The sequence below is a fragment of the Heteronotia binoei genome, chromosome 1 (assembly GCF_032191835.1).
Source record: "Heteronotia binoei isolate CCM8104 ecotype False Entrance Well chromosome 1, APGP_CSIRO_Hbin_v1, whole genome shotgun sequence".
Classification (NCBI taxonomy): domain Eukaryota; kingdom Metazoa; phylum Chordata; class Lepidosauria; order Squamata; family Gekkonidae; genus Heteronotia; species Heteronotia binoei.
Genome location: NC_083223.1, coordinates 280,074,291 through 280,086,908, shown reverse-complemented (window position 1 = coordinate 280,086,908; position 12,618 = coordinate 280,074,291). Strand labels below are relative to the sequence as shown.

The 12,618-nt window shown below is 51.0% G+C and overlaps 1 protein-coding gene across 1 annotated transcript in view; it reads right to left on the bottom strand.

Moving 5' to 3' along the window:
- Positions 1-2,565, bottom strand: part of ADAMTSL4 (ADAMTS like 4) — a 95,715-nt gene extending 93,150 nt beyond the window's left edge. The window contains exon 1 of the mRNA XM_060258702.1: positions 2,329-2,565. Coding sequence (XP_060114685.1) covers positions 2,329-2,565 — 237 coding nt within the window. The remainder of the gene's footprint in view (positions 1-2,328) is intronic.
- Between the last annotated feature and the right edge of the window lie 10,053 nt (positions 2,566-12,618).

Genomic DNA, 12,618 nt, shown 5'->3' with positions numbered 1-12,618 from the left:
TGGACTGGAGGGGCCATTGGCCTGATCCAACATGGCTTCTCTTATGTTCTTATGTGACACAGAGTGTTGGACTGGATGGGCCACTGGTCTGATCCAACATAGCTTCTCTTATGCTCTTATGTGACACAGAGTGCTGGACTGGATGGGCCATTCATTGGCCTGATCCAACATGGCTTCTCTTATGTTCTTATGTGACACAAGAGTGTTGGACTGGATGGACAATAGGTCTGATCCAACAGGGCTTCTCTTATGTTCTCATGTGACACAGAGTTTTGGACTGGATGGGCCATTGGCCTGATCCCACATGGCTTCTCTTATGTTCTTATGTGACACAGAGTGTTGGACTGGATGGGCCATTGGCCTGATCCCACATGGCTTCTCTTATGTTCTTATGTGACACAGAGTGTTGGACTGGATGGGCCATTGGCCTGATCCCACATGGCTTCTCTTATGTTCTTAGGATAGGGACTTCAGTGGAGTACAATGCTACAGAGCCCACCCACCAAAAACATATTTTCTCCAAGGGGACTAGTCTCTGTTGTCTGGAGATGAGCTGTGATTCCAGGGGATCTCCAGGTCCCACCTGGAGGCTGGCATCCCAACGTAAGTACCACACACAAATTATCCCTGGAGGTCAGGGTGTTCTGCAGAAGCCCTGGTGCTGTGGTCCTTCTTGGCTAGCCAAGCTGAAATTATGCGCAACGGGCACAAGCTGTCCAAACAGAACATTCTTTTGTCGTTTGCAAGGCTCCATTTCCCCCACTCGAAGCGGCTTCCGCTTAAAACACAACCGAAAAAGAATCCCAAGGATCCGGGTCACAAACAGCGGCACGCTCCCCAACACAAAGAGCTCGATACAGCACCTCTTGCATCACAGGAGACTGCCACGGTGACTGGAGCAGATCCAGGGGAGCAGACCCAATAGAACCAGCCTTAAACCGCACCATGCCAAAACCCTGAGGCTGGGAACAGGAACTTCGAGCTCAACTGTTTGATTGCTATCTCCAAAGCGCAGCAGCAAAACAACGGTTCAGACTTCAAAAACAGCAGCAGGATTCCTGTGCAACCCAGAAACCATCCGCTGGGCCTTCCGCCGGCATGCCAGAGGAAAAGCTGGCAAAAGGTTGGGAAAATGTTTTAAAGTCTTCGTCTGCGCTGTAATGCTATAAAGGTCAGACAGCGGGCAGAGCTTCGAGCAGGGAGAGCAGAGGACCCCGATCTGGGCCACAGGATTCTTCCCTTTTGGGGGACACGAAGTTTGGGTTGCCAAGCTCCAGGCGCGGTCTAGAAAACTCCTGGTATTATAACATAGAGGCTGAGGCCTTCCCCTGCTAAGAACATGAGATCCATCATCCATCTAGTCCAGCCTCCTGTCTCACACAGTGGCCAGCCAGTTCCTCTGGAGGGACAACAACAGGGCAGAGAGAGAGACTGAGGCCTTCCCCTGAAAGGAACATCAGAAGACCCCTGCTGGATCAGACCAGTGAGGGTCCATCTAGTCCAGCCACCTGTCTCAACACAGGCCAACCAGTTCCTCTGGAGGGCCAACAACAGGGCAGAGAGGCCGAGGCCTTCCCCGGAGAAGAACATCAGAAGAGCCCTGCTGGATCAGACCAGTGAGGGTCCATCTAGTCCAGCCACCTGTCTCACACAGGCCAACCAGTTCCTCTGGAGGGCCAACAACAGGGCAGAGAGGCCGAGGTCTTCCCCTGAGAAGAACATCAGAAGAGCCCTGCTGGATCAGATCAGTGAGGGTCCATCTAGTCCAGCCTCCTGTCTCACACAGGCCAACCAGTTCCTCTGTTGGGACAACAACAGGGCAGAGAGAGAGACTGAGGCCTTCCCCTGAGAAGAACATCAGAAGAGCCCTGCTGGATCAAACCATTGAGGGTCCATCTAGTCCAACATCCTGTCTCACACAATGGCCAACCAGTTTCTCTGGAAGGCCAAGAACAAGGCAGAAAGACTGAGGCCTTCCCCTGAGAAGAACATCAGAACAGGCCTGCTGAACCAGACCAGTGAAGGTCCATCTAGAGCAGGGACTCATACAGAGACACAACAAGCAGTAGCCACTGGGTAATCTGTCTGGAGCCTCACCAAGAAAGGCAGACTGTAAACGAAGCAGATAAAGAGTCTGAACTCCCGGGCACCTTTTAAAGTATTTAATTAACGTCTCATGGCACGTGCTTTGGGAATTACTGTCCTCGGGACTAGATGAGCAAAGAAGCTGGCCGCGAAGAGCGCTTCACAAGCAAATGCCTTAAGCAGATCCACTCTGGGTTTCCCCAGCCAGCTCATGAGTAAGCCCATCGCTACAGAGTGACTCACCTTTTCGCTGCCTTGGCCGAGGCACACGGTCACAATGAAGAGAGTCAGGGAGAAGCCAGCCAAACAAAACCTGGAAGGAAGAACAAGACAAGGTCTGCATTCCTCGAGACAAGGTGAGAAGAGGGAGCTGCCGTCGCCAGAGTTTGCACAAACCAGAGTTTGCACAAACCGTCCCCTCCAACCCATCCACTGCAGCTCTGGCTGTCTTTGTAGGAGAGGTAAAGGGCCAAACACCATCGGAACCGATCCGAGCGAATGCACAAACCGAGTCAAGACAGTGTGCGTTTGCAATAAAAAAGGCCAACGCCATGCTGGGAATTATTAGGAAGGGAATTGAAAACAAATCAGCCAGTATCATAATGCCCCTGTATAAATCGATGGTGCGTTCTCATTTGGAGTACTGTGTGCAATTCTGGTCGCCGCACCTCAAAAAGGATATTATAGCATTGGAGAAAGTTCAGAAAAGGGCAACTAAAATGATTAAAGGGCTGGAACACCTTCCCTATGAAGAAAGGTTGAAACGCTTAGGGCTCTTTAGCTTGGAGAAACGTCGACTGAGGGGTGACATGATAGAAGTTTACAAGATAATGCATGGGATGGAGAAAGTAGAGAAAGAAGTACTTTTCTCCCTTTCTCACAATACAAGAACTCGTGGGCATTCGATGAAATTGCTGAGCAGACAGGTTAAAACGGATAAAAGGAAGTACTTCTTCACCCAAAGGGTGATTAACATGTGGAATTCACTGCCACAGGAGGTGGTGGCGTCCACAAGCATAGCCACCTTCAAGAAGGGGTTAGATAAAAATATGGAGCAGAGGTCCATCAGTGGCTATTAGCCACAGTGTGTGTGTGTATATATATATATATATATATATATTTGGCCGCTGTGTGACACAGAATGTTGGACTGGATGGGCCATTGGCCTGATCTAACATGGCTTCTCTTATGTTCTTATGTTCTTAAATGCAGGAACATTGGAAACTGCTGCACCGAGTCAGAAAAGAAACCCACAGGGCTCGGACACCTTCTGTCGCTGGCCATCTTGATGCTCCAGGAAAGTTCCGAAGCAAGGCATGATGGGAATATCCCTGCGGTTGAGCCCCACTGCCCAACTGATACGGGTTTGCCATTACTGAGCTTGGCAGGCTGCAATTTAGGTGAACAGAGCTGCTAAATCTATCCTTCAGGTTTGATGGTTTCTGAAACAGTCCACTTTTGAAAATTAATTTGCCCAGCCAGCTGTCACAAGAGCCTGTGGCAGTGAGTTTCGCAGACTAATTATGCACTGTGCCAAGAAGCTCTTCCTCCTAAGAACGTAAAAGCATAAGAACAAAAAAAGAGCCCTGCTGGATCAGATCACTGAGGGTCCATCTAGTCCAGACGTCTTTCTCTCACAGTGGCCAGCCAGTTCCTCTGGAGGGCCAACAACAGGGCAGAGAGGCCGAAGCCTTCCCCTGAGAAGAACCTCAGAAGAGCCCTGCTGGATCAGACCAGGGAGGTTCCATCTGGTCCAGCCTCCTGCCTCACACAGTGGCCAACCAGTTCCTCTGGAGGGGCAACAACAGGGCAGAGAGGCCAAGGCCTTCCCCTGAGATGAACATCAGAAGAGCCCTGGTGGATCAGACCAGGGAGGGTCCATCTAGTCCAGCCTCTTGTCTCACACAGTGCCAGCCAGTTCCTCTGGAGGCTCAACAACAGGGCAGAGTGGCCGAGGCCTTCCCCTAAGAAGTACATCAGAGGAGTCCTGCTGGATCAGACCAGTGAAGGTTCATCTAGTTTAGCCTCTTGTCTCACACAAAGGCCACCCAGTTCCACTGGAGGGCAATAACAGGGCAGAGAGATTGGGGCATTCATAATAACATCAGCAGAGCTCTGCTGGATCAGACTAGTGGTTCATCTAGTTCAGCATCTTGTCCCACACAGTGGCCAACCAGTTGCTCTGGAGGGGGGAGGAAGAGGAGATTGGATGTATACCCCGCCCTTCACTCGGAGTCTCAGAGGGTCTTACAATCTCCTTCCCTTCCTCTCCTCACAACAGATGCCCTGTGAAGTAGGTGGGGCTGAGAGAGGTCTGAGAGAACTGCTCTTGAGAGAACACCTTTGCAAGAACTGTGACTGACCCAAGGCCATCCAGCAGCTGCACGTGGAGGAGCGGGGAATAAAACCCAGTTTTCAGATTAGAGCCCACCGCTCTCAACCACTACACCAAGATGGCTCTCACAACAGGGCATGGAGGCCGAGGCCTTCCCCTGACGTTGCCTCCTGGCTCTGGAATTCAGAGGCTGACTGTCTCTGAACGTGGAGGTTCCCTTTAGTCACAAAGTCCCAGGTTCAGTTCCCAGCGTCTCCAGTGAAAAAACACCAGGCAGGAGGTGAGGTGAAAGACCTCCACCTGAGAGCCTGCAGAGCAGCTACCAGTATGAGTAGACAATCCTGACCCTGAGGGGACAAGGGTGGGGAAGGGGTGTGGCTAAGAGATAAGAGCATCTGCTTGGCATAGCCATGGGAGTAGGCAGCTGCCTAGGCCACCACCTGGCCTGGGGGCACCACGAGGCGCCACCTCTCCCCACATGCAGCATGGTGCTCCTTGGAGCCTGCCTTCCCCAATGGAAACCAGGCCCCATGGAGCAAAGATGCTGCCTGGATGGTTTTGGGTTCCCTGGGTCTGTTACAGATGGGACCAGATGGGCCATTGGCCAGATCCAATATGGCTTCTCTTATGTTCTTATGTGACGCAGAGTGTTGGACTAGAAGGGCCATTGGCCTGATCCAACATGGCTTCTCTTGTGTTCTTATGTGACGCAGAGTGTTGGACTGGATGGGCCATTGGCCTGATCCAACATGGCTTCTCTTGTGTTCTTATGTGACGCAGAGTGTTGGACTAGATGGGCCATTGGCCTGATCCAACAGGGCTTCTCTTATGTTCTTATGAGACACAGAGTGTTGGACTAGATGGGCCATTGGCCTGATCCAACATGGCTTCTCTTATGTTCTTATGTGACGCAGAGTGTTGGACTAGATGGGCCATTGGCCTGATCCAACATGGCTTCTCTTATGTTCTTATGTGACACAGAGTGTTGGACTAGATGGGCCATTGGCCTGATCCAACAGGGCTTCTCTTATGTTCTTATGTGACACAGAGTGTTGGACTAGATGGGCCATTGGCCTGATCCAACAGGGCTTCTCTTATGTTCTTATGAGACACAGAGTGTTGGACTGAAGGGGCCATTGGCCTGATCCAACAGGGCTTCTCTTATGTTCTTATGTGACACAGAGTGTTCGACTAGATGGGCCATTGGCCTGATCCAACAGGGCTTCTCTTATGTTCTTATGTGACACAGAGTGTTGGACTAGATGGGCCATTGGCCTGATCCAACAGGGCTTCTCTTATGTTCTTATGTGACACAGAGTGTTGGACTAGATGGGCCATTGGCCTGATCCAACAGGGCTTCTCTTATGTTCTTATGTGACACAGAGTGTTGGACTAGATGGGCCATTGGCCTGATCCAACAGGGCTTCTCTTATGTTCTTATGTGACACAGAGTGTTGGACTAGATGGGCCACTGGCCTGATCCAACAGGGCTTCTCTTATGTTCTTATGTGACACAGAGTGTTGGACTAGATGGGCCATTGGCCTGATTCAACATGGATTCTCTTATGTTCTTATGTGACACAGATTGTTGGACTAGATGGGCCATTGGCCTGATCCAACATGGCTTCTCTTATGTTCTTATGTGACGCAGAGTGTTGGACTAGATGGGCCATTGGCCAGATCCAACATGGCTTCTCTTATGTTCTTATGTGACACAGAGTGTTGGACTAGATGGGCCATTGGCCTGATCCAACAGGGCTTCTCTTATGTTCTTATGTGACACAGAGTGTTGGACTGGAGGGGCCATTGGCCTCATCCAACATGGCTTCTCTTATGTTCTTATGTGACACAGAGTGTTGGACTAGATGGGCCATTGGCCTGATCCAACAGGGCTTCTCTTATGTTCTTATGTGACACAGATTGTTGGACTAGATGGGCCATTGGCCTGATCCAACAGGGCTTCTCTTATGTTCTTATGAGACACAGAGTGTTGGACTAGATGGGCCATTGGCCTGATCCAACATGGCTTCTCTTGTGTTCTTATGTGACGCAGAGTGTTGGACTAGATGGGCCATTGGCCTGATCCAACAGGGCTTCTCTTATGTTCTTATGAGACACAGAGTGTTGGACTAGATGGGCCATTGGCCTGATCCAACATGGCTTCTCTTATGTTCTTATGTGACGCAGAGTGTTGGACTAGATGGGCCATTGGCCTTATCCAACATGGCTTCTCTTATGTTCTTATGTGACACAGAGTGTTGGACTAGATGGGCCATTGGCCTGATCCAACAGGGCTTCTCTTATGTTCTTATGTGACACAGAGTGTTGGACTAGATGGGCCATTGGCCTGATCCAACAGGGCTTCTCTTATGTTCTTATGAGACACAGAGTGTTGGACTGAAGGGGCCATTGGCCTGATCCAACAGGGCTTCTCTTATGTTCTTATGTGACACAGAGTGTTCGACTAGATGGGCCATTGGCCTGATCCAACAGGGCTTCTCTTATGTTCTTATGTGACACAGAGTGTTGGACTAGATGGGCCATTGGCCTGATCCAACAGGGCTTCTCTTATGTTCTTATGTGACACAGAGTGTTGGACTAGATGGGCCATTGGCCTGATCCAACAGGGCTTCTCTTATGTTCTTATGTGACACAGAGTGTTGGACTAGATGGGCCACTGGCCTGATCCAACAGGGCTTCTCTTATGTTCTTATGTGACACAGAGTGTTGGACTAGATGGGCCACTGGCCTGATCCAACAGGGCTTCTCTTATGTTCTTATGTGACACAGAGTGTTGGACTAGATGGGCCATTGGCCTGATTCAACATGGATTCTCTTATGTTCTTATGTGACACAGATTGTTGGACTAGATGGGCCATTGGCCTGATCCAACATGGCTTCTCTTATGTTCTTATGTGACGCAGAGTGTTGGACTAGATGGGCCATTGGCCAGATCCAACATGGCTTCTCTTATGTTCTTATGTGACACAGAGTGTTGGACTAGATGGGCCGTTGGCCTGATCCAACAGGGCTTCTCTTATGTTCTTATGTGACACAGAGTGTTGGACTGGAGGGGCCATTGGCCTCATCCAACATGGCTTCTCTTATGTTCTTATGTGACACAGAGTGTTAACTAGATGGGCCATTGGCCTGATCCAACAGGGCTTCTCTTATGTTCTTATGTGACACAGATTGTTGGACTAGATGGGCCATTGGCCAGATCCAACATGGCTTCTCTTACGTTCTTATGTGACACAGAGTGTTGGACTGGATGGGCCATTGGCCAGATCCAACATGGCTTCTCTTATGTTCTTATGTGACACAGAGTGTTGGACTGGATGGGCCATTGGCCTGATTCAACATGGCTTCTCTTATGTTCTTATGTGACACAGACTGTTGGACTAGATGGGCCATTGGCCAGATCCAACATGGCTTCTCTTATGTTCTTATGTGACACAGATTGTTGGACTAGATGGGCCATTGGCCAGATCCAACATGGCTTCTCTTATGTTATATGAAGAACATATGAAGCTGCCTTATACTGAATCAGACCCTCAAAGGTCCATCCAAGTCAGTATTGTCTTCTCAGACTGGCAGCGGCTCTCCAGGATCTCAAGCTGAGGTTTTTCACACCTATTTGCCTGGACCCTTTTTTGGAGATGCCGGGGATTGAACCTGGGACCTTCTGCTTCCCAAGCAGATGCTCTACCACTGAGCCACCGTCCCTCCCGTTCTTATGTGACACAGATTTTTGGACTAGATGGGCCATTGGCCAGATCCAACATGGCTTCTCTTATGTTCTTATGTGACACAGAGTGTTGGACTGGATGGGCCATTGGCCTGATCCAACATGGCTTCTCTTATGTTCTTAAACAGACCCTCCAGAGGACTAAACTGCATGGACAACCAAGCCTCTGGGACCAGGCCCAGAAATCTGGCATTTGAGAAGGACGGATTTCTCGCAGGGTTAACAGAGTAGAGGTTTCCACTTGAGCTTGTGCAGATTCCAACCTTCTCGCCTCCAAGTCTCTCGCCTGAAGCTCCCAGAGATCTACGTCAGCCGTGCAGTGGTGACATCACCCTGTAGGCAAGTCAGCACTTGGCAGGTGTAGACGCATCACACCCAGACCTGCCACGCGGGAAAACTGCCTTGCGCCTGATAACAGCATGCGGGACAAGCCGACGCGCCCCTGCACACTCAGCAAAACTGTGCAGCTCACACCCTCGGACAACCTTGTAAGAAAATAACAATGGTCCATCTAGTCCAGAATCCTGCCTCATACAGCGGCCAACCAGTTCCTCTGGAGGGCCAAAAACAGGGCAGAAAGGCTGAGGCCTTCCCCTGAGAAGAACATCAGAAGAGCCCTGCTGGGTCAGACCAGGGAGGGTCCATCCAGTCCAGCCTCCTGTCTCACACAGTGGCCAGCCAGTTCCTCTGGAGGGCCAGCAACAGGGCAGAGAGGCCAAGACCTTCCCCTGAGAAGAACCTCAGAAGAGTCCTGCTGGGTCAGACCAGGGAGGGTCCATCTAGTCCAGCCTCCTGTCTCACACAGTGGCCAGCCAGTTCCTCTAAAGGGCCAACAACAGGGCAGAGAGGCCGAGGTCTTCCCCTGAGAAGAACCTCAGAAGAGCCCTGCTGGGTCAGACCAGGGAGGGTCCATCTAGTCTAGCCTCCTGTCTCACACAGTGGCCAGCCAGTTCCTCTAAAGGGCCAACAACAGGGTAGAGAGGCCGAGGTCTTCCCCTGAGAACAGCATCAGAAGAGCCCTGCTGGATCTGACCAGGGAGGGTCCATCTAGTCCAGCCTCCAGTCTCACACAGTGGCCAACCAGTTCCTCTGCAGGACCAACAACAGGGCAGAGAGGCTGAGGCTTTCCCCTGAGAAGAACACCAGAAGAGCCCTGCTGGGTCAGACCAGGGAGGGTCCATCCAGTCCAGCCTCTTGTCTCACACAGTGGCCAACCAGTTCCTCTGGAGAGCCAACAACAGGGCAGAGAGGCCGAGGCCTTCCCCTGAGAAGAACATCAGAAGAGCCCTGCTGGGTCAGACCAGGGAGGATCCATCCAGTCCAGCCTCCTGTCTCACACAGTGGCCAGCCAGTTCCTCTGGAGGGCCAACAACAGGGCAGAGAGGCCGAGGCCTTCCCTTGAAAAGAACCTCAGAAGAGCCCTGCTGGGTCAGACCAGGGAGGGTCCATCTAGTCCAGCCTCCCATCTCACACAGAGGCCAACCAGTTCCTCTGGAGGGCCAACAACAGGGCAGAGAGGCCGAGGCCTTCCCTTGAAAAGAACCTCAGGAGAGCCCTGCTGGGTCAGACCAGGGAGGGTCCATCCAGTCCAGCCTCCTGTCTCACACAGGGGCCAGCCAGTTCCTCTGGAGGGCCAACAACAGGGCAGAGAGGCCGAGGCCTTCCCCTGAGAAGAACATCAGAAGAGCCCTGCTGGGTCAGGCCAGGGAGGGTCCATCTAGTCCAGCCTCCTGTCTCACACGGTGGCCAACCAGTTCCTCTGGAGGGCCAAGAACATGGCAGACAGGCCAAGATCTTTCCCTGACTCTGGGATTCAGAGGATTAGTCACCATGCTTCCATGAATTTGCTGAATCCCCTTTTAAAGCTATCTATGCCTGTGGCTCTCACTACATCCTCTGGCCACAAATTCCACATTTTTATCACTTGCTGTGTAAAAAAGTTAGATTTAGGAGGGTAGCCATGTCAGTCTGAAGCAGGAAAACAAAGTTTGCATCCAGTAGCACCTTTGAGACCAGCAAAGTTTTATTCCAGAAGACTTCGTCGTACCTTATTCCCTCGTCTGAAGAAGTGTGCTTTTAGCACACAAAAGCTTACGTTCTGAATAAAACTTTGCTGGTCTTAGAGGTGCGCCTTGACTCCTGCTTTGTTCTTAAAAGTGTCACTGGACACCAGCTTTGGGTAAAGAAGTATTTCCTTTTGTTCATCCTGAATCTGATGCCCCTCAGCTTCATTGGATTCGCTTGAGTTCGACTATTTCAGGAGAGGGATATAAAGTTCTCTTTCTCCGCTGTCTCCACCACATGCATCATTTTGTAAACCTCCCCCTTAGTCGTCTCTTTTCTAAACTGAAAAGTCCCAGACGCTTCAGCCTTTCCTCCTAAGGAAGGTGCTTGGTGGGCGCCATCTTGGGCAAGGCTTCTCTCTCCCCCCACAAACGGGGGGCGAATGAGTCTTCTACATCACCTTGGACATGGCCTTCCTCTTCCCTCACACACACAGGAGGGAATGCCTCTTGTAACACCAACTTCCCTCTTCCCTCACACAAGGGGAATGCCTCTTCTAACACCATCTTGGACATGGCCTTCCTCTTCCCTCACACACAGGAGGGAATGCCTCTTGTAACACCAACTTCCCTCTTCCCTCACACAAGGGGAATGCCTCTTCTAACACCATCTTGGACATCGCTTTCCTCTTCCCTCACACACAGGAGGGAATGCCTCTTGTAACACCAACTTCCCTCTTCCCTCACACAAGGGGAATGCCTCTTCTAACACCATCTTGGACATCGCCTTCCTCTTCCCTCACACACAGGAGGGAATGCCTCTTGTAACACCAACTTGGATGAGGCCTTCCCCTTCCCCCCCCTCACACACAGGAGGGAATGCCTCTCTTGTAATACTACCTTGGGCAAAGCCCTCTCTCTTCCATCACACACAGAAAATAATGCCTTTTTAGCACCACCTTAGACAAGGCCTTCCCTCTTTCCTCACACACAGGAGGGAATACCTCTTTTAACACCACCTTGGATGATGCCTTCCCCCATATGTCGAAGGGAATGCCTCAGAATCATAGAATTGGAAGGGACCTCCAGGGTCGTCTAGTCCAACCCCCTGCACAATGAAGGAAATTCACATATACTTCCCCCTAAATTCACAGGATCTTCACTGCTGTCAGATGGCCATCTAGCCTCTGTTGAAAAACCTCAAAGGAAGGAAAGCACACCTCCTCCCGAGGAGGAAGCATGTTCCACTGAGGAACCGCTCTAACGGTCAGGAAGTTCTTCCTAATGTTCAGCCAGAAACTCTTCTGATTTAATTTCAACCCACTGGTTCTGGTCCTACCTTCTGGGGCCACAGAAAACAATTCCACACCATCCTCTCTAGGACAGCCCTTCATGGACTTCTAACACCTTCAATGAGGCCTTCACCTTCCACCCCGCCCACACACATGCAATAATACCACCTTGGGCAATGTCACCTTGTAATACCACCTTGGGCAAGGCCCTCTCCCTTGTCTCACCCAGGAAGAAATATCTCTTCAAGCACCATATTAGATGAGGCCTGCCCTCCTCCCTCACACAAAGGGAATGCCTCTTTTAACAACACCTTGGATGAGGCCTTCCTCTCCCCCCCCCCCACACACACAGGAGGGAATACCTCTTGTAATACCACCTTGGGCAAAGCCCTCTCTCTTTTGTCACACACCGGAAGGAATGCCTCTTCAAGCGTTGTCTTGAATGAGGCCTGCCCCTCTTCCTTCACACAAAGGGAATGCCTCTTTTAACAACACCTTGGATGAGGCCTTCCTCTTCCCCCCACACAGGAAGGAATGCCTCTTGTAATACCACCTTGGGCAAAGCCCTCTCTCTTCTGTCACACACCGGAAGGAATGCCTCTTCAAGCATTGTCTTGAATGAGGCCTGCCCCTCTTCATTCACACAAAGGGAATGCCTCTTTTCTTGGATGAGGCATTCCCTTTTCCCTCACACAGAGGCCTTTGAGGAGGCCTTTCCACTCATAGCCAGGGGGGAATGTCTCTTTTGAGAGGAGGCCTGCTATCGGAGAAGCATGCACTATGTACAAGGCAGGATTATCTTATTTACCTACGTAGATTGAACGGATTCAAGGCCACTCGATTAATCAAGATTCTTTAAACTGGGCGTCAGGCAAGCACTTTGCTCTACGGTGATTTCTCATGGACTTCACGGTAATTCTGGTCAACGGCCTTCTAGCCCTCTGGTGTCGATCCCTGTCCCAAAAGTTCTGCCTCTCATGCCTCAAACCCAGAGCCTGACTCATCATACAGAGTGACTCACTCTCCCTCGGCCTTCGCTCTACTTCCCTGTCCTTGCCTGAAAAATAAGCCATCGGTTTCTTCCTGGACAAAAGGAAGCGACAGGCCAGCACAGGGGAACGGCCATGAGTTCTATTGCCGTGTCAGCCTGCCAAG